Raw genomic sequence first — 21,785 nt, 5'->3', positions numbered from 1 at the left:
AGGGATCCAGTGGACACTGAAGACTGGGACAGGACACCGCTCCTGTGTCCCCTCCAGGCTCACAATGGTGTGGCTCTCAGTGCTGCTCAGCCCTTGGCACAGCTGCTCACAGGTCACCAGTGACCTGGAAAGGGAGCTGCGGATGTGTCAGCCATGGGTCACGAGCCCAGCACTGCCCCAGGAGTCTCCCCCAAGCTGAATTGTTCATGCCCAGCACTCCCACAGTCCCAGAACTGTGCTGCCATGAGAAGGAGCAGCTTGGCTTGGCCAGCCCCCACTCCAGCAGGGTTTAAATCCCAGCCCATTGCCCAAAAGCCCATGGACTGCAGCGCAATGCTGGGCCACCGCACCCTTCTGCTGGTGCTCCTGGCACTGCTCACCCTGGCCCAGCAGCACAGCCCCAGGGACCAGGGCACTGCCCTCACCCTCACTGCATCCCCACACCGGGCCCTGCAGGGACACTGGAGCCCCACTGCCCCGCCTGCCCCCCCCAAAATGGGTGAGTGCCCGGCAGGGGCGAGCGGAGCCCCTTGGCCCCCCAAACTGTACTGCCTCTCCGACCACAGCTGCCCTGCTGCTGAGAAGTGCTGCCAGATGGGGAAGGTCTGGACCTGCCTCCTGCCCACCACAGGTACTGCTGCTCACTCCAAGGGATGCCAGCACGAGGATCGGGCAATGGGTGGGATGTGGGTTGGTGCCTGTGCGGGTGCCCCTGGAGGGGGTGTCCCTGCTCCCTGAGACATGGCTGCATGGAGCATCTCCTTCTGCAGAGAGCCCGGGCTACTGCCCCCGTGCTGGCAGTGCCATCGGGCCAAGCTGTGGGACAAGATGTCACAACGACACCACATGCCACTTGGGAGAGAAGTGCTGCACCCGCGGCTGCTGCACCCGCTGCGTGCTTGCTGAGCCAGGTGAGGTGTGCTGGAGATCCCCATGCCAGGCTGAGGATGCCCCGGGGCAGCCCCAGGAGTCTGCAGGCCCCATCACACTGTAGGGGGGTCGTGGGCAGTGGGGCCAGGCTGGCTGCAGGCCAAACCCTGAGCTTTCCCTGCAGCCAAACCTGGGTTCTGCCCACGGAAGCGTGCCCAGAGGAGAGCTGCTGCCTGCCCCAACCGCTGCACCGATGACCGGGACTGCCCTGGGGAACACAAGTGCTGCTTCTCTGGCTGTGGGCTGGCCTGCACCCCTCCAGACACAGGTACAGCCCTGCCAGCCCTCTCTGATCCTCAGGTCCAGCCCACCACTGCACTGGTGCTAGCCCAGCTGCCCCCTGGCAGAGCCCAGCGTGTGCCAGCCCTACTGTGGACAAGGCACAGCGGCTGTGCCCGGCCAAGTGTGCAGCTGCTGGCATCCATCCAGGCCCCAGGGAGTGTGTGCCACTGGCTGTGGCTCCCGGTGCCACACGCCTGCCCTGGGCACAGCCCCAGCCCTCAGAGCTGGCCCGCAGGGTGCTGTGGGAAGGGATCCCCAGCTGCTCCGTGATGGGTGGGAGATGGCTCCGAGTGTGTGAAAGGCTGAACCCCCTCCTGACCCTCCCTCCTGCACCCCCTCAGACTGCAGCCAAAGCAAGGGTTGTCCTTCACTACCCCAGCTACCAGCTGGCATCCCATACTGAGCTGTGACTGGTCTCACTGGGTCAGACTGGTATGGTGTGAGGCTGGTGACTGAGGACATCATGGGGCTTGGGGAAGGAAGATGGAGGCACAGGACAGGGACAGGATGGAGACTGAGGCTGCGCCAGGAGCGGGACTGGGGACAGAATCCCGGCACAGCTGCACTCTTTCCTGTCACCAGGGAGCCACCGTGCCACAGTGAAGCCTGGTGTGTGCCCCATGGTGCTGCGGGGCTCCTTGGGGCCCTGTCTGGAGCTGTGTGACACTGATGGTGACTGCACTGGGAACGACAAGTGCTGCACCACTGGCTGTGGCCACATCTGCAAACCACCCACCAAGGGTAAACCATCGGCACCCTGTGGGGACAAGACCCCTGCGCCCCCTCCCCACCTGTCACCGTGACCCTCTGGGGGGCTGGGGTCTGATCTGCTCTCCAAAGCTCAGCTGCTCTCCAGGAACTCAGTGAGAAGTTCATGCCTGCAGGCAGGGAAGCTCCCCACCCTGGGGGGGTGCCCTGAGCCCCTCACCCCTTTCTCTCTCCACATGTTCCAGCATGGCCAGGTCTCTGTCCCCCTGCAGCAGAGGGTGATCACACAGCCAAGTGCCTCCTCCTGTGCCTGCAGGAGAGGGACTGTCCCCTTGGCCAGAAGTGCTGCCTGCACGGCTGCAGCCGGGTCTGCGTCCACACACTGTGGGGTACAGTCCCCTCCAGCCTGCTGCCTCCTGGGTCCAGCCTGGAGGGGACAGAGGGAGGCCAGGGCAGGAGCACCACAGGGCCCCCCATCCCTCAGAGAGGGAGCACTGAGGCATCCTCACTGACCACCTCATTTGCCTCTTCCAGGTACAGCGTAGCCATGGCCAGGAAGGGCTGACAAGGAGCTGCCATTTCAGGGTCATCCTCCACCCCACTGCCATTGCACCCATGGGCTGAGCAGAGGTGCTGGTGCACCCCACACCTCTCCCTGCACTGCACCCTGTGGAGGCAGGATGGCACCAGCATTGACTCCGATGCTTCTGGTCAGGGTCCCTGGCACCCCCAGCCGTGCCATTAAGGGCTGCAAGCTGCCTGCACTACCCATGGCCAAGATTCCTAGCAACCCTGCATGAGGCAAAACCCTGCATCCACAATGGCACCTCTGCCCCACAGCACTGAGACAGAATAAACCATCCCACAGGCACCTCTGCTCTGGGTCACCATCCCTGTTCTGTGCTCTGGTTCTCAGAGGCTCTGGCAGCCTGGGCTGTTGCAGGCAGGGAGGTGCAGGCAGCCATCCCTGCATGCAGGCACTGCCCGAGGGCAGGGAGATGGTCCCAGTTCCATGCAGGTGATTTCCGGCCATCATTGTTCCATGGTAACCATCCTGCTGGGCCTGGGGGCTGCATGATGTCCCCTCAGCAGTCATGGACTGGAAAACCAGTTCTCTCAGATTCCTTGTGCCAAGGAAGGGCTCATTTGCATCCCAGAGTGTCAAAACCTGGTAGGAAAAGCAGTCACGGGTCAGGCCAGATGGAGCATCCAGACAAGGAAGGGGGCAGGGAGCATCACCCATGTGCCAGGGCCATGGCAGTACCTGCTTACGCAGGGTGCTGGATCCCAAGCAGTCCCGTGCATGGAAGCTGCACTTGGCTGAGGAGCAGCACCACAGCAGTAGAGCTGTTAGAACCCCCCGTGCTGCTCCCACAGCCATGCCAGGACCAAGCCACGGGGTCTATGCACAGCCTCCACTCCAGGGAGCAGAGGGGCGAGAGGGGCTGGAAGGAAACCCAGAGAGGGAATGGCAGCCAGCTCCAGCAAGGATGGGGTGGTGCAACATGAGGGGCAGAAGTGCCTGACCCCATCTGGCCTTCCCAGCCCCACAGGTCACCATGACCCCAAAGCAGGGCTTGGGCAGAGATAAGCGGGATGGCTGGCGGGGCGCCGGCGGGTTCTGGGAACTGCCCCTCCTCCTGCCCCTCCTGCCCACAGCACAATCAGCTGCCACAGCAGGCAGCTCAACTTCAGCTGCCCTGCCACTTCAGGCACCCCTGCCACAGACTTCAAACCAAGCCCCAGCTCAGCTCCAGACATGCACAGCATCCCCAGCAGCAGCATGAGCCCAGGAGTTTTCCTCCTCCTGGGCCTCCTCATCCTCAGGGCAGAGCCGAGCGTGACACCAGAGAAGGGTGGTGAGTACCAAGAGTCAAACCCGGCGGCTGCAGCTTGGGAGCAGCTCCTTGCATCTCGGCCCCCGTGTCCCTGCCGTGTCCCCTCTGTCCCTGCCCAGATGCTGACAGGGACCATGTCCCAGCTGGCTGCAGCACCTGCACCGCAGCCCTGCTGCCTGGGGGACCCTGCCCCCACCCCAGGGTGCAGGGGCATGTGTGCATGCCCTCAGCCCCGTGGGCACCCCCTGCACCCCACGGGCACAGCAAGTGTCAGCTTCCAGCGGCACCACGTGCAGCAGGGTCTCTGCTGCATCCTGGGCACAGACCCCTGCTTCCAGCCCCCCGCCGTGGGACAGTGCCTGGGGCGGTGGTGCCCGGCTGCGGCGTGGCTCTGCCCACACGAGACCACGGCCGGTGCCTCCTTGTTTGAACCGAGCAGCTGCTGTTTGCAGTGAAACTCCGGCAGCGTCTGTTTGCAGCCCAAACACCCGGCCCCGCCGCAGCCGGACGAGCTGCGGGCACAGCAGCCCCAGCTGGCAGCAGGAGCCGAGCACAGGCTCCAGCTGGAGCTCGCCTGAACCAGAGGCAGGGCTGCCCCAAGTTTACCAACACGGCCAAGAGGAGCAAAGGGTGCCAAGAGGAGGAGGAGGAGAAGGAAGATGAGGAGACGGCAGCAGGGAGGAGCTTGCAGTGAGGATGCCCGCAGTAGCAGGATGCTCAGGAATAAACCCTGACCTCCAGCTGGTGCTGGCTCCGTGCTGGCTTCACCCTGACAGGGCCAGTGACACTCCTCGTGGCACTTGCAAGGGCACACAGGGGCCGTGCCACCCCACACCATGACATGTCATGCTACACTGTGCCACAGTGTGCTGTGCCACGCACGTCTCGGTGTGGGGGTCCAGCAGCCCAGGGCCATGATGCTGAGAAATCTCCAGCCCCTGGGCTGCAGTCCCCTGCAGAGAGACCCACATCCTGCTTCCCCAGGGAAGGAGGATGAGGGGCTCTGGCACTGTCCTGACATTGCCATCCCAACGCAGGGGACTCCCAGAAACCGGGGAAGTGTCCACGGGACTTCATGCGCTGCTTGCGCCTGGAGTCCCCACTCTGTGCCAATGACTCCAGCTGCCCTGCTGGGCTCAAGTGCTGCCACTGGGAGTGCCGGCTCCGCTGCATCCCCCCGGCAGAAGGTACGGCACCGCGCTGCAGCCGCTGGCACACCTCTGTCCCGGCGCAGCTGGCACCCTTCTCCCTGTCCCATTCCCTGTGCGCTGTATCTCCAGCCCCTGGGCTGCAGTCCCCTGCAGAGAGACCCACATCCTGCTTCCCCAGGGAAGGAGGATGAGGGGCTCTGGCACTGTCCTGACATTGCCATCCCAACGCAGGGGACTCCCAGAAACCGGGGAAGTGTCCACGGGACTTCATGCGCTGCTTGCGCCTGGAGTCCCCACTCTGTGCCAATGACTCCAGCTGCCCTGCTGGGCTCAAGTGCTGCCACTGGGAGTGCCGGCTCCGCTGCATCCCCCCGGCAGAAGGTACGGCACCGCGCTGCAGCCGCTGGCACACCTCTGTCCCGGCGCAGCTGGCACCCTTCTCCCTGTCCCATGTGCGCTGGGAGCAGCCCCGTGTGCTCTGCTAGCGGCCTCCTGAGCGCCGCTGGGATGTGTGGATGGGATGGGGCACAGGAAGGGGCGCAGCCAGGGCGAGGCAGAGGGGTCTGGCAGGGGCAGGTTTCCTGGTGCTGCCCTAGGACACCGCAGTGCAGCCTCACCTCTCGGCCCCTCGGCGCTGCAGAGAAGCCCGGTGCCTGCCCGGCAGCAGCCCCCGAGGGGCTCGTTGCCCCCTGCTCCTTCCCCTGCCTGGAGGACAAGGACTGCCTGGGAGCGCAGAAGTGCTGCCCGCTGGGCTGCGGCTCTGCCTGCCTGGAGCCGGCGCAGGGTAAGGACTCGGCGGGGCCGGCTGCGAGCCCTGGCTCCCCCCAGGGACCCTGTGTGCCACAGCTGTCTCCCTGACGCCCTGGCCCCTGGGGCAGCGCACGGTGTTTTCCCTGCTCCGGCAGCTCCTGACAACTGCCGGGAAAACCCAACGTGGCCGCAGGCACCAGGAATGTGCGGGTCATGGCAGGAAGCAGGGACCCCCGGGGCAGGCAGGGCGGCGGTGGGGGATGCTGAATGGTCACACCCCTTCTGCCCTGTCAGACCAGCCCAAGCCCAGCCAGGGCCCCACGGTGCAGCCAGGACCATTCCGGGAGCGGTGCCGAGGTGACGGTGACTGCCCCGACGCGCAGAAATGCTGCAACAGCAGCTGCGGCCACCGGTGCCTGCCGGGAGTGCCGGCCGGTGAGGCAGGACGGGACAGCACGGGACAGGATGGGCAGTGAGGGCGGGGACATGGCTCAGAGGCCGGGAATGACGCCGTGGGGCAGCAGCCACCGTGGCACAGAGCTGTGGCACAAACGGGACCCCTCACCCCATGCTTGCCAGGGTGGGCTCTGCCAGGCCTGGGGTGGGGACACACTGCACAGCCCCCAGGTGGGCACTGGAGTGGGGAGGGAAGGGGACAGCACAACCAACCTCTGGTGAGGCCACCATCATGTCTCATCCTGCTCCACGGTGCAGAGGACACCAGCCCTGTCCCAGTGACTCAAAGGTCACTGCAGCACCAGTGGGGATGCCTCAAGGACGAGGACTGTCCCCCGTTCCACGTGTGCTGTCACCAGCTGTGCACCAGGCACTGTGTGGCCAACAGGCAAGGTGAGGGGGCTGGGAGCCACCCCAAAGGTTCTACAGCCCCACCTGCCCTGGTCTCCACGGCCCTGTCTCCAAGCAGTGGCACTGCAGCCACACCACACCATGCCTGCAGGGAAGGATGGATTCTGCCCAGTCCGTGCTGGGCTGTTCCCCAGTTACGACTGCAGAGCCTGGTGCTGGCACGATGGCGAGTGTCCTCGCGAGGAGAAGTGCTGCCTCCGTGGCTGCGACTACGTCTGCCTGCCCCCATCCCAAGGTGCCAGATACGGGCAGGGGTGTCCCCCAGCTCCAGGGACTGTGACACTGGGTGGGGAACACCCGCTGTTGCTGCTTGCACTCCCAGCCCTGCTGCCTCCTGCCCCCAGAGAAACCAGGCATCTGCCCACTGGCTGAGGAGGCTCCGCTGGCCCCGTGTGGCACCCCCTGCACCAAGGACTGGCAGTGCCCGGGCGCTGAGAAGTGCTGCAGCAGCAGCAGATGTGGCAGCGTGTGCTCAGCCCCGGAACCAGGTGAGGAGACAGTCTCTAGAACTGCGATTCCACCGGGAATGCTGTCAAAGCTCCTGGGCACAGGATGTGGGACGGCGCTGCCATAGGGCAGGCACTCAGATTCCTGGGTCAGGGCACCCCGAGGCTGCACAAAAGGAGGTGCTTGCAATACAGGGTGGTCCCTCTTTCTGCCCCTCTCAGAAAAACCCGGTGAGTGCCCAAAGGTGAGGCCACAACACGCATCGGAGCCGTGCACGGAGATGGACTCCTGCACCCACGACAGGGACTGCTCCCGGCAGGAGAAGTGCTGCTTCTCTGGCTGCGCCATGCGCTGCACCCGCCCTGCCCAAGGTGAGCGCGACAGCCCGGCCACCAGCACTGGGAAGCGATGTGAGAGCGGGGCTGGGACCTCCGCCCTCACCCGAGTCCCTCCTGTGGCAGAGCACCCCGGGGAGTGCCCCCGGGCAGGGCCGTGCTGGGACCTGCGGCGGCGGCAGCGCGGGAGCCAGTGCCTGGATGACAGCGTCTGCCGGCGAGAGGAGAAGTGCTGTGACACCGGCTGCGGCCGGGAGTGCGTCGCCGTGCCCAGAGGTAGAAGGCACAACCTGTGCGAGGGGAGCTGGCCCCAGCCCCCCAAGGGCAGCCAGGTGACAGCAAGGTGCTGCCCCTGCAGGCAGCGGGGACAAAGCTGATGGCCGGTGTGTGGAGGAGTGCCAGGCTGATTCACAGTGTCCCCGCGGGCAGAGGTGCACCAGCATTGGCTGTGGCCACATCTGCATGGACATCCCTGGAGGTGAGAACCAGCCAGGCCTTCCAGGAGATGTGTGGCTGCCCTGGAGTGCCCCATGGTGAGGTGGCCCAGGCCAGATGTGCCCCAGCTGGGTGATTGCCTTGCAGGCAGAGTGGGAGTGTGCCCCATCCCCAGGGAGGGAGGCACGTGCTTGGACCTGTGTGACTTCGACGAGGCGTGTCCCTGGGGCCACAAGTGCTGCAGTAATGGCTGTGGCCACGTCTGCACACCAGCCTCTCTGCAAGGTCAGACACCCACACCCACCCAGCCCAGCAGGGACAGAGCCCAGGTCCCCTTGGCACCCACCCCAGGGCATCCTGGCCCTTCATCCCCAATAAGGACCCCTCACCATGACCACAATGGGCCCCTGAGCTGGTTCTGCCAAGGCAGCTCTACCTCTGGGGGTCTCACACCCTCCACAGATGTGATCTGCCCCCATCCTTCTTTCCATGCCTCCCCCTCTTTCTGTGCAAGTGATGAGCACACACAGCCTCAGCTTAGGCACCAGGTGACCATCCTCCCCTGTCCACAGAGCAGGACACTGTGGCTGTGCCCCAGCCGAGGGCTGAGCAGTGCTCGGAGGAGTGCGAGGCCGACTCACAGTGTCCCTGGGGACAGAGGTGCACCCGCACCTCCTGCGGCCGTGTCTGCGTGGACACTCCTGGAGGTGAGGCACGGGACACCCAGTGTTGCCCCAGGAGATGTGGGGTGTCTCAGCCAGGTGGTCCATGGCAGGGTGCTCTGCCCTGCAGGCAGAGATGGAGTGTGCCCCGTGCCTGGGGGCGGTGGGACCTGCCTGGACCTGTGCAGCCTCGATGAGGAATGTCCCTGGGGCCACAAGTGCTGCAGCAACGGCTGTGGCCACGTCTGCACGAGGGTGTCTGGTGGTAAGGAGGCCGATGGCCACCATGAAGGGGGCCAGCACCAGGGCTAACACCAGGTCATGCAGAGTGCCAGCTGACCTGTATGAAGGGCACAGCCCTTGGCATGCTCCCAGCTCAGCATCACTGTGAGGCCACTTCCCACTGCTGCCCCATTGCTCTGCTCCCAGCAGGGCAAATGAGGGATCTGAAGTGGAGTGGGATGGAGATCTCATGGCCAGCATGGCTGCAATCATGGCCACTGGTCCCTCACTCCTGCAGCCTCGTTGCTCCCTAAAAGCATATCCTCCTTTTCAGATGCTGTGTGATGGGAGAGCAGATCCTCTGCAGCAGGAAGCCAGGGGACATGGGACAGTCATGACCCCCAGCTGGCCTGTCCCCTCCCCACCACCTCCAGCAATAAAGTGTGTGCTTGACTGGCCCCAGCTGCCCCATGTGGTCTTGGAGTGGCCTTGAAATCACCTGAGGCCTCCAGGGCCAGGAGGTTCAGCCAGAGTTGGAGCCGCAGGACCAGTGAAGCAGTGCAGACACAGACCCGGGTCAGGGCAGGGTGGGGACAGGCACTACCCCAGGCATCCATCGAGGCAGGAGCTGTTCCTCCTCCATTCAGTGGCTCCAGCTCCCAGTCAGGTCATGTCGGCAGCTTGAAGGCAGGGCTGGACTGGGAGCCCATCCGTGGCAGTGGGAGCTGCAGGGTGGAGGCTGGGTGAGCCCTGCCGTGCCATGCTGCTGGAGGCACCCACCGCCCAGGCCCCACGAGGGAGGAGTGCCCAGGGGGACGGGCACTGTCTGCTCCTGCCAGCTCAGGCAGGAAGGACCAGACCCAGACCTGCTCATCCAGGGACCCGTCCTTGTATTGTCACAGTCCAAGTGGAGGGACAGGCTCCTCGGCTCAGGCACCAGGCATAGGAGGGGGCATCCATGCTGGCATGGGCACATGTACCTGTCCTTAGGCCAGTGAGCATCCCAGGCAAGCCACAGCCCCCAGCATGGCCACCCAAGCCCACAGCCCTCATTGCCACCAGCCCCATGGTCTCCCTGTAGGGTTGGGGATATGCCACTGTCAGCAGCTTCCCCCAGGCTGGGGCTGTGCAGAAGCCACCACTTCCCAGGCCAGCACTGCCAGGCACCTGGAACTGGGAGCTGGGGCATCAGAAGAGGGGCCAGGAGCAGCTGCCATCTGTGGCCCATGGCCCACAGCACATTGCTAGTTACTGACATGGGAACAGGCCTGGAAGCACTCGCCCTTGGTCTCAAAGTTGTTCCTGTTGCCGCCGCAGCCGCCGTAGATGAACTCCTCACACTGCTGGCTGGAGGCATTGAAGAAGAAGCGGCGGAAGAGAGCCTTGCAGTTCCCACAGACTGAGGGCAGGTAGCAGAAGTCTGCACGATCCAAAGGGGACAGGCTGAGCCAGGGCAGGGGGGACACATCCCCACGCTCAGCGCTCTCATGCCCTCAGACAGCCCCGCACAGTTCTGGTTCCCTTTTACTGCCATTCCCTTCGTGCCAGCACACACTGCACACACCTGCCTACAGCCCCATACACCAGTAGCTTCCCCACAGCACAGTGTGGTGACCCCCAGGGTCTGCAAGACCCATCAAGAGCTCAGGAACACCCCAGGGACCTCCCTTTCCCAGTTTGCTACCCCATGTCAGCCAGCACCCCTCCTGTCAGCCACCCTTGTGAATGCCACGCTGCCACTCCAGAGCCCCCCACTGAGTCCTCACCCAACACTGGCTCCTGGCACGTGTGGCCACACTTGCTGGGACAGCACTTGGTGACCCCGTGGCAGTCGGCATCGCTGGTGCAGCGCGAACAGGAGGCACCCATGGGGCAGGAGCCACAGTCCTTGTCCAGCAGGTCCTCCACCTCTGCGATGTGGTAGCAGTACCCAGGCTTTGCTGCAGGACACAGTGGCCAGGACGCTGCTGAGAGGCACACAGCAGGGGCCGCAGCAGCCCCCAGTGCCCCGGGGTCAGACCCCAGCCTCCCACAGTCCCACACTTGTAGGCACCTGGCAGCATGTGGGGCAGTGGGCAGCAGTGGCACCTGGAGTATCCCATTCCCAGGCCATGACCTGGCCACACTCACCCATCCCCAGCTCCTGTTGTCCAGTTGTGTGCGGGGCTGGGCTGGACCGCTTGGCGAGGGGGAGAAGGGCAGCAAGGAGGAGAAGACAGCCAGGTGGCAGCTCCATGGTGCCCTGGATGGCCGGGTCTGGCCCCGGGTGTGGTGGGCTGGGATTTAAGGTGTGCAGGCGGGGCGGAGGGAGCAGGGCTGGTGCCTAAACCAAGCTAATACCTGCCATGCAGGTAACGAGCCACACCCGGGCAGGGCCTGGTCTCCCTGGTGGCATCCTGGCCACAGCCCTCGAGCTGGGGGGACCGGTAGGACAGGACAGCTGTCCCGGCACAGCCCTCAGGGAGCCTGGCTGGTGGCAGCAGCATACCCAGGCTGGGCTGGGGACAGCACCAGTGGCTGCCACAGCCTCCTGGGGACAAGCCTGTGTTGGGGACAGATATGGTTAAGGTTGGCACTGGCCTCTGCATTGCGGGGGATCATGACAGTACCATGCCAGGGCATGGAAAGCTGCCAGCTCTGGCACAGCCATCAGCCAGGGAAGGGCTGGGGCACAGCACGCTGCAGCACCGCTCTCCCTGTGCTCCCTGTGGTGCAAGTCCTGGGGAAAGGCTGTGCCAGAGGTGTATCCCTTCATCGCTTTCTCCCATGCTCCCTTTCATCTGACAGAGAGCATCCCTGGCAGGACGGGCCCACGCACAGGGCTGAGCCTGTGGGTACCAGCTCGCTGCTACCATTGTGGCTGTGGAAGGCAGGTCCCGCCGATGCTCCCATCCATTCCCATCCTGTCCCTTTGCCGCCTCCTTCATCACCCTCTCTCGGTTTGGGGCCGTCCCCTTCACCCTCCCCCTCCCGCGGAACAGCAGCGCCGAGCCGTGCCCTGTGTCCTGCGGCAGACCCCCGCTCCTGGCAGCAGGCTGGGGCTCCAGGGGCTGCCTCGTGCCTGGCTGGCCCCCGGCGCTGGGACACGGCTGGCCCCCGGCTCAGCTTCCAGGCGAGGGGCCCCGGGCGCGGAGCTGGGAGGCACCCGCCGGTGGGTGGGCGTGGGGTGAAACCTGCCAAAGGAGGGAGAAACACATTAAGATGTTCCCATTCAGCAAGAATAATTGCCATGCTAATTACTGCCGTAATTACCGTCCCAAGGGGGAAGCGGAGGGCGAGGAGAGCTCCGTGGGGAGGGGCCAGGAAAGTCGGAGTCGGGGTGGGGTTTGGAGGGCGGTGCCACCCCCACCCGCGCCCCCCGCCCACGCCCCACCGCGGCTTTTCCTGCCCGTCCTGCGGAGCCCCGGGATGAGGCCGTGGCGGTGTCCCCAGTGCTGAGCAGGGGTGGCAGCAAATCCGGAGGGACGTGCCGGAGGCGGTCGGGGGTGCAGAGTCAGGGTGGGCGGTGGGAAAGACACCCTTGCACAGGGACTTAGCGGTCACCCTTGGTGGCCACAGCGCCAAAATCCACCTGGGCTGAATTTTTCCTGCTGTCTCCCCGGGGAATCGCAGAGGCCGGGTGATCACTGGACGAACCAAAGGCGTCTTCTAGAGCAGCCCCGCCTGTCCCTGCACCAGCAGCAACAGCATGGCCGGGCTGGGACAACACCACGGTGGATGCATGGACGGTGCCAGAGATGAGGGGGGCTGCTCCCAGGTGGATGTTGAGGTTTCACATGACAGAAAACCACTTCCAGAGGAGGACCTGTGTCATATGCCCTTGTCCTGCCCTGACACCAGGCACCCACAGGGTGAGCAATGGGTGCAGCCGGGAGGGCAGAGCCACCGGCCAGACCTCCTCTATGGGAAAGCAGTGACGGGGTACCCGGGGAACACCCAGGAATGCGGCACCTCCCAGGAATGCGGCACCCAGCAGGGACAGAGGAAGAGGCGGCGCTGTGCCACCGGGATGATGTCCGTGGCCAGGCCAGGAGCGGCCCGAGGGGCTGAGCAGGAGCGCAGGGAGCCTGGAGCGCACACACGTGTCCACACCTGGCTCCCACGTGCACCCACAGAGGTGCAGAGTGCGTGAACCCTCTTGCCCCTGAGGGACGGGCACTCCCGGAAAGGATTGTCAGGGAAAGCCCCGGCAGCTCCCGTGCCGAGCTTGTGACACCCTGCGGTGCCCAGTGCGGCCAATCCCATGGAAGGGGCAGGGGCAGCCTGAGCACCGTGTGACGGGAACCTGAGCGCCTCGCCCGCGGCAAGGACACGGGCCCGGTGCTGCAGTCCTGGTGCCCACGCAGAGCCCCCATCCCCTGTCCCCAGCAGCAGGACCCCCTGGCCCTGGAGCTTTCCTGGTCTCCAGGTGCCGGGCAGCGGCTGGCCAAGAGATGCAGGGCTGAGGGGCTGGTGGCAGCGTGGGGCTGTGTGACAGACCGTGTCCGGTCACAGGACGTCCCTCGGGAACCAGCGATTGTTCCCAGAGGCAGAACAATGCCCGGAGAGCTGCCAGGGCACCACGGGCTGCTCCACAGCGCCCGGCCCGGGGAGCTCCTGCACTGTTTCTCCAGGCCAGCCCAAGCAGGGTCCCCGGCCCTCTGCTGCTGCCTGCCCCGTGTCTCCTGCAGCCGGGAATTGCACTGGCTGCTCTTGTCTTGTGGCGCGTTGTGGCTCTCTTGGGGCTGCACGGAGCCCAGCACCAAGCAGCAGCACCTTCCTGCCTCCCCCGAGGCTCGTCCAGCCCAGCTGCCCGCGGGAGGGAGGGGACGGAGGGTTCACGCTCGGATGGAGCGTGTCAGGTGCTGGGGCATGGGCCAGGTCATGGGCACCAACCTTCTGCCCCAGGAGGATTTAAAGCCCTGCCTGTGCCCAGAGAGGCAGCCCCCACGCTGCCCATCCATGCCATGCGGCTGCTCTCGCTGCTCCTGCTCCTGGGCCTCTGCTGCCTCTGGGCCCGGCTGGTCTCTCCAGGTGAGTGTGGGTGGGCACAGGTGGGCACAGGTGGATGTGGGACCCAGTGGAACCGTGCTGCAGGAGGATGTGCAGCCATGGGCACAGAGACCACTGTGACCACGGCTGGGAGTGCAGGATCCCACCTGTGCTGTCTCCCCTACATCTTTGCATGCTGCAGAAATGACCTCCAAACCCCCCACGGCTCCCTGGGAGAGCTGGGACCCCTGTCTGGGGTCTCTGGAGCCCTCACCCTCACAGTCCCACTGTGGGGCTGCCAGATGTGCCCAGTCGTGCTACAGAGTGAGGGCCTGAACATGAATTCCTGTCTTTCCCAGAATTCACCTAACTCCCACCTGGACCTGGACCAAGGACCCAGTGTGTGCAGCCAACCCACACCAGACAGCCAGACAACAGCTGGACAGCTGGACAGCCAGCCATGGAGGGCTCCATCAGCTGCTGGATAATCATCCAGCCTCCGAATCCCACCTCAGCACCCTCAGCTCTGTGCTTACCACAGGGGTCTCTGTGCCCCCACCCCCCAGTAAACCCAGCCCGATGAACAATGTCTGGCTCCTGCTGCATCTGTGTCCTGGTCAGCCTCCACCAGCTTCTGAGAGACCTTCAGTCCCTGTGGGAGGGATGGGGTCCCTGGTCAAGCCTTTGGAGGATGCTTGGGGAGCCTCAGGGAGCTGGGGCCACAGACCCTCTGGGGAGGTTTCCTCTGGTGCAGAGATGCTCTGTGGGTCCTGGGTGGGAGCGTGCCTGGGGCTGTCTCTGGGGGTCTCCCACAGGGAACAGAAGCATTTTGGTGTGTGGAGGGTCCTGCTGAGCCACCCTGGGCAGGAGCAGCAGCAGAGGGTCCCTGTGCAGGGAGAGGGCTGGGGCAGCCACAGTGACCTGGCCGTGCCAGGCACTGACCAAGGACAGCTTGTCACACCCAGTGGCCAGTGTGGGTTTATTAGGAAAGAGAAGGTCCTGCCCAAAACACCACTGGTGCCCAGGACCAGCCCTGGTAGAGTGAGGCAGAGGAAGAGGCCCCTGCACCCACACACTGTGGGCTCTCCTCACCTCACATGTTCTTTGTGTACCTTGTGGCATCAGCCAACAAATGTAATCACTGTCACCATCACTGTAACCATCATCATCATCATCATCTCATCATCAGTGCTAAAGAAAGTTTTCACACCAGGCTCTCACCTCCATCAGATAGATTTTTTGGCACAGATCAATCATGAAATCTGGTAGCTTGAGCTGCAGCCTCAAAAGGAGGACCCCAAACAAAGAAATCTCTGGGCAATTGCACCCTTAGAGTGTAAACTCCCCATCCCTCATATGACAGTCCAGATCAAGAGTCTTGTTAGGCTCTGGGGTCTTCTCACTCTTCATTGCCTGTTTTGTTATCAAGTGGCTGCCACATTTTCACACCGTCTGAGGTCAGTTTTGGTGGGGGTTTCACTCAGATCTGTGGTCCCTGTTACAATATGGTTGTTACAGTTCATACACCATGATCTCTGGGCTGTCCACCCCAGATATTCATTTTTAAGTAACATTAAAGCTACAGCTTCATCTCTTCTAGTATTAATGTTCAGACTGTCAGCCCTGGGTTTCACTACTCTCTGTCTTTTACCTACACAACACACCCAATAGTTCAGATAAAGTTCAACTTGCACCTAACAGGTCCAGCTCCTGATATCAAACAAGCACTCAGCTACTTTCAAATAATAGAACATTTTCAACAGTCATGATCACCCAGTCATCACTGATGTCATCATCATCATTGCCATCATCTGTCTCCGTGTCAGATCCAAGCTCAGATCCAGGATTCTTTCCTTCCTCAGGCTTCTCTGGCTGCTCCCCCAGCACAGACCTCTCCCAGATGCCAGCTTCCCACCAGTCTCCAGCTTCTCTCCAGTCTCCAGCTTTGCTACAGCCTCTAGCTTTTCCCTAGTCACAGTCTTCCCTCACATTCCGAGGTTTCTTTCCCTTAATTTGGTTTCTTTCCAGGGGAATTACTACAAACAATCAGCTAATATTTATACTCCAGTGAGAGTTTGTTAAAGGTATATTGCCCCTTCTCAAGGAAATGCCAATTTCTGTTTTCTTCTCTAATAAGGGAGCTAAAAAGGACACATCTTTCATACCCAGTGCTGCCACCCATGGGTGTGTGGCTGCAGAAATGCCATTTTGTGCTGCAGCAGAAGTTGGGTATTGTGGTGCATTAGTGACTGTCGAATCAGGGAGTGCAGCCTCCTGAATTCAGGGTTAGGGCTGGCATTTGAGCCACAGGACCATACCCTGCTGGACAGCAGACACCAGGTTTGGCCTTTCAGAAGACCAAAACCCAAATGTTCATTATGATCTCTAAGTGCAAAGCAAGTGGCTGACATACACTTCATGCCCACGAGTGCTCTCGCCCAGGGGCCATGAATTAACCTGGGTGGTTTGGCTTTTGGCACTTGTTCTGTTTACCCCAGTAACTTTAACTCTTTGCTAACCAGGTTGAACACCAACAACATTCTGTTAAAATTGAATCTCATGCTCCTACGTCTGTTAAAAATTGCATTAATTTTTGTCCAATAGCATCAGAATGTCTGGACCATTATTATGTCTGCCTTAATAGGATTTCAATTGCCAGATTCAGTCTGGCCTGGCTTACAGCCATAGTGCTCTTGCAGATCAGTCATCTAAATCAAATCAAATGGGGCCAGTTTGGAGTATAATTTCCCACTCTATCCTCAGATCCACTGGTTTCTTCTGTTTCTCTAATGAGTCTGGTTTCATATTCAGGGGGATTTGAAGGAAACAAAGAACAATCTTCTCCAGGTTCACTATGGTCAGGGCTACCCCAAATGTTTCCAATCTCATTCTTCAGGGGATAGCAGTTAGTTTTCTAATCTATACAATGCTGGAGGACAGGGAGTCCACATAAATATAACTTCAATCTTTTCTTCTGACTTTTATTTTTTTTTTCCTTTTCTCCCTGTAATTTTTCTTCCTGTTTATGCAGCCTCTCAATTTTCAGAGACAATAATACAGCTTCTTTCCAACCTTCTATTTCTCTCTCAGATCTTATTTCTCTCTGCTATAGTTTTTCCTATCCTAACAGGCAGCTTCTGTGCAGGTGTCTAATATCTCACAAAAAACTCCTTTGCTCTTTTCATCTTTTATACAGTCCCTGGCCACATTTAGCTGTTCTTCCACAGCTTTCCAATCCTGCCAGTTTTCATCATGTGGAGCACAAATCTGAAAGAAAATCACTGAGCACATTGCTCTGCATCTTCCCTCAGCCTTGGCATGTTAGTAGCCCACAACACTAAATCTCCTGGAATCCAGGGTCAGTGGAGATGAGTTAAAACAATTGCTGGCTGCCCATTAATAACAGTACTCACAGAATTTGTCCAGATGGGATTGGGGCAGTTGCAGTGAGGTAGCAGTGAGCATAGAAAGCAAAGCAAGAGGAACAGACAGTGGAAAATCTTTTTCATTGGACACACAGGGAGGAGGAGGAGGGTCTGGGCTAGAATTTACCTCAGGATATCAACCCCACTCCTGAGCTGCTGCTTTTCCCAAGCTCAGTTATCCCACACATGTCAACAGTCCCTCTGCCCTTTGTACCAATCCTGTAATCTATGTTGAAGGCAAATCAAAACAGTCTCTCTGAAACCCCCTGCGTGGGCCACACTTCTGCAGGTTTTGCCCCAGCATGCCAAGTAATATATGGCCATTCCTCCTGGCATAATGTCACTGTGAGTTTTAGAGATCATTTAGTAGTGCCAGCTGTCTTCTCCCTGTTCTGCAGTGCCTCAGCTAAGGGCATCCCTTTCTTTAAGCCAGGTACATAGCTCATCTTTCCCAAAACCCACGAAACTCAAACTTGTAGAAGGCAGGACTTGAACCTCCTTCAGAGATTTGACACTCACTACTCAGTCCTTCCTTACTCCAGAGCTCCTAGTAAAACCATCCACTGCTGCAAATTTGGATATTTGGTGCTTGGAAGAAAATGGGCAAGTGAACAAGGGCCGCACTTGGGTTGCTAAGCTGGTAAAGAAATTTTTGACACTAAGCTCTCATGATCACTAGATAAATTTATTGGCATAGATCAAGCATGAAATCTGGTAGCCTGAGCTGGATGCCACAAAAGAGGAACCCAAAAATCTCTGAAAATCCCAGGGCAATTACACCCTTACAATCTAAAATCTCCACCCCCCGTAATCAGCACCATTTTCATTGCTATTGGAGTGATCATATTCATCGTCATAGGAGTCATCATCTTCACTGCTATTGGAACTGTCACTGTTGATGTCATCATCACCACCTTCATTGCTATAGGAATTTTCATCACTGATGTCATCATCACCATCTTCATTGCTATAGGAATTTTCATCACTGATGTCATCATCACCATCTTCATTGCTATAGGAATTTTCATCATTGATGAGATCATAACCATCATCATTGCCATCATCACTGTCATCATCATCATCATCACTGTCATTGTCCTTGCCATCAGAAAGGTCATTTTTATCACCATCACCACCATCTTCATTGCTTTTGGAATTGTCACCCTCACCACCATCTTCATTGCTTTTGGAATTGTCACTGTTGACACCGTCATCACCATCATCACTGTCATTGTCACCATTACCATTGTCATTGTCCTTGCCATCAGAAAGGCCATTTTTATCACCATCATCACCATCTTCATTGCTTTTGGAATTCTCTTTGTTGACACCACCATCATGATCATCAGCAGCATTATCACTGTTGCTGTCACCACGATCATGGTCATTGCAGTCACAAAGCTGATTTTTATTACCATCATCACCAGTTTCACTGCTATTGGACTCACCAGTTTCATGGCTACTGGAGTCACCCATTTCATTTCTATTGGAGCTGTTTTTGTCATTGTCACCACCACCATTGTCAGGCACCGTGCTGGGCTCCTTCCCAGCCTCAAGGCTCAGGGTGCTTCCCAGCTGCCCTGGTGGTGGCCACCCAGCTGGAGCTGCTCCATGGAACTCTGTAGGAGAGCAGAAAGCAGCAGCATCAGCCCCATCACGCTGCCCTTCCACCCACTGCTCCCACCCAGCAGCCCAGTAAACCACGATGCTGTGATGTCTCTGCAGCTTTTCCTGGTGGGTTTTCAGGCTCTGCCCGACCCCTGCTGCCCTCACGGCTGATGCAGCTCACCATGCTGGTGCCCCGCAGCTCATGGCAGTGCCATGGTGGGACTGGTGCCTGCGGGACCCTCTGGGCCCCTCTGCCCTGGGGCCAGCAGCCACCCGTGGCTGGGGAGTCAGGGAGAGGTGGCACTGTGCCACAGTTCACTGTGGCACTGTGGTCAGCCCCACATGGCCCGGGCTCATCCCACCCCACTCCCCCTGTGGCTTCCCTTGTCCTCACAGGCAGCAACCTGGCACCTGCCAGCACCTGCAAAACACCTGTGATTCTATGAAAATAAGGAAAAAACATTCTTAAATATTCCTCCCACCCTCCCGTACTTGCCTGCAATGGGTGCTGCCTGCAGCTGTGCCCACAGGGTGAGGAGCCCCAGCAGGAGGATGCTTCGTGCCATGCTGATGAAGTCTGTGTCCAGGGCTGTGCCAACCGGCAATTTAAAGGGTCTCGAAGGCAGCCCGGGTCCAGGAATGGGAGGAGGCAGGCCACAGGTGACTTCAGGAACCTCCCACATTTGTCTCTGTTTACCGAAGAGCCACTCCAGCTCCACCCACAGCCAAGGCAGGAGCAGGATCCAGCCTTGGCTGCACTCCAAGGAGGACAGCACAAGGACTGAAGGACAGAAGGGGTACCAGGACTGCACAGAGGCAGATTCTCCACTGCTGCTCTCAGCAGCAATCCCTACGATGACCTTTACCAACAGCAGTGACCCCAGCGCCGGGCTCTGCCCCAGTGCCGGGCTCTGCTGCCCGCAGGAGCCTGTCCTGGCCCCGCCATCCCAGATGGAACAGGATCAGGGCAAGAGCACCTGGCAGCAGCACCAGGAGCTCCTTCCTTCAAAATGCCCTTCATTCAAGGCTCCTGTTTCACACGTGGAGACTCTTTGCAGATTTTTGTAGGTCAAATATTCAAGGTTTCATATGAGCACCTGTCTGAACCATCCCGTTCCCAAGCAGAGTGCTCCAGCTCTTTCAGAGTTCCTACTGTCAGTTGCCAGGTTTAGGCACACAAATGAGCTCACAGTCTCCTGAGCAAGTTAATGCTGTCCCCAGGCCCATGGTCCTCCTGCTTTGTGCCCTCCCCAGGACCCCCTTTATCACAGGACAGCCCACAAAGCTCAGCACACTCTGGGCAAAGTCAGAGATCAGTGTGTCTTTCCCCCAGACCAAGCAGACCCCATCAGTGTGGCCTCCATGCAGCTTCTGGGAACTCCTGAACATGAATGTCCATGCATGAGAGCCCTATTAATTTACACACAAGCATTCAATAACCACATGAATTTGCAATGGGAGTGCACAGTTACTGCATGCACAAACACCACATCAGTTACTGTCCAATGAGCATCTGCTCCAGTTAAACAGTGCTGCACTAAAATTTACCTCTCTGGAGGAAAAGGTCTTGGGACTTCAAGCATGAGAGCTCACCTGAGCTGAGGAGAGCACAGAAACCTGTCTGCAAGCTGCCAGCCACACTGCTGGCCTTCACCAGAGACCCACAGTCAGAGTAAATGAAAATTAGATGCACTGCCACACTGGCCCCTTTCCCCTGCATGTGATCTCAGGGTAAAGACATATTTAATGTGTTTGAGACAGCAGATTAAGCTTAACTAAGATCCAATTCTGTGAGTGCTAACCTATTTAATCCAAGTTATTCTCCATTCACCCAGGAGTGTGAGTTGGAATCTAATTTTCCAATTAATTTTTTCCTTCTCTATTTAATTATTTCTTCTGAGTTACACACAAAGCAATGTGCAATGAATAGGGTAGGAGAACTTAAGGACTGCTCTGCCCAGGACACATCAGCACCAAGCACAAATGGGTTGGAGTTTCTGGATAAGAGACAAAGTTTGAATTTGCAACTGTGGGGTGAGTGAAATTAATTGGTTTGAAATGGACGTTATTACTACGTCTCTAAGCTGGCACTCTTCTGAGTTACACACAAAGCAATGTGCAATGAATAGGGTAGGAGAACTTAAGGACTGCTCTGCCCAGGACACATCAGCACCAAGCACAAATGGGTTGGAGTTTCTGGATAAGAGACAAAGTTTGAATTTGCAACTGTGGGGTGAGTGAAATTAATTGGTTTGAAATGGACGTTATTACTACGTCTCTAAGCTGGCACTTGACAGGAGTGCTGGAAAAGCAAGGTCATGCTCAAAGAGCTTTCCACCAACATCACATCAAGACAATGCAGGGCCAGTGCACAGGAAGGAGCACAGCTCTGCACAAACCTCCACAGCTCTGTGTGGGAAGAGGGCTCGTGGCAAGAAAAATGCTTTAAGTACAGGTTTATCCTTCTCCTCCTGCTGTGACTCAAGGTGGATGCAATTCCTCCCCGAACCACCCATGCCCACCGGAGATGTGGTGCTCCACGCCTCGCAGCGCCCGGCAGAACCCGCCGGCCCGGTGCCTATCCTGGGTTCCTGTGGCTGCTAATCACCATGGATCCGGGCACCCCGGGGCAGGCAGTGCTGGCCAGCCGGTGTCAGCAGCGCCAGCTCCCTTCCACGCACCTGGAAAACCATCTGGAACAACCTGAGGGATCGCAGGGCTCCTTCCGACCTCGGGAGTGCCACGACGAGAGCTCAGCACTGCTGCTGTCCCCGTGCTTGCCTGGTGGTGCCTCCTTTTGGGAACAACACCGTAATTCTGGCACGTTTCTGTTTTAGCAGACCATAATCCTGGATAACAATTAGGGAGCTAATGGAGGAGAATGTCTGACAAGCAAATTGCTCTGATGAAATAAACGCCTGAGGATACTGAGGGTCAGAGGGACTTGTCCAAAGTCTCCCTGAGAATCAAACAGAACATGGGTAACCTCAGCTGTGAATCTGGTGTTCGTGCCTGGCAGACATGCACCTACCACACAGATCCATGGAAAAATCACCATTAAAAACCAGGGCCTGGAGGAGACCCAAATAAGGGACCACATCAGTTAGATTTAGGTGAACCCTGAGAGATGTTGTTCTTGAAAAGACATCCCTCT

The 21,785-nt window shown here is 59.2% G+C and overlaps 2 protein-coding genes across 2 annotated transcripts; both read left to right on the top strand.

The window, feature by feature from the left end:
• Nucleotides 1–333: 333 nt before the first annotated feature.
• Nucleotides 334–2,465, top strand: LOC121359617 (WAP four-disulfide core domain protein 3-like). The gene is made up of 7 exons (XM_041478684.1): nucleotides 334–499; nucleotides 771–911; nucleotides 1,055–1,198; nucleotides 1,795–1,990; nucleotides 2,069–2,082; nucleotides 2,166–2,309; nucleotides 2,455–2,465. The coding sequence occupies exons 1-7, from the start codon at nucleotides 334–336 to the stop codon at nucleotides 2,463–2,465; spliced, it is 816 nt and encodes a 271-aa protein (XP_041334618.1).
• Nucleotides 2,466–3,703: 1,238 nt separating this feature from the next.
• LOC121359616 (keratin-associated protein 10-4-like) lies at nucleotides 3,704–8,717 on the top strand. The gene is made up of 12 exons (XM_041478683.1): nucleotides 3,704–3,779; nucleotides 4,796–4,945; nucleotides 5,550–5,693; nucleotides 5,954–6,094; nucleotides 6,374–6,508; nucleotides 6,618–6,761; nucleotides 6,871–7,014; nucleotides 7,195–7,344; nucleotides 7,435–7,584; nucleotides 7,667–7,786; nucleotides 8,316–8,486; nucleotides 8,536–8,717. The coding sequence occupies exons 1-12, from the start codon at nucleotides 3,704–3,706 to the stop codon at nucleotides 8,715–8,717; spliced, it is 1,707 nt and encodes a 568-aa protein (XP_041334617.1).
• The last annotated feature ends 13,068 nt before the right edge of the window (nucleotides 8,718–21,785 follow it).

This window comes from Pyrgilauda ruficollis, unplaced genomic scaffold (genome assembly GCF_017590135.1).
Source record: "Pyrgilauda ruficollis isolate IOZ18807 unplaced genomic scaffold, ASM1759013v1 scaffold46, whole genome shotgun sequence".
NCBI classification, from domain to species: Eukaryota; Metazoa; Chordata; class Aves; order Passeriformes; family Passeridae; genus Pyrgilauda; species Pyrgilauda ruficollis.
Note: the sequence above shows the minus strand (reverse complement) of the source record. Positions and strands in the feature narration are given on the sequence as shown.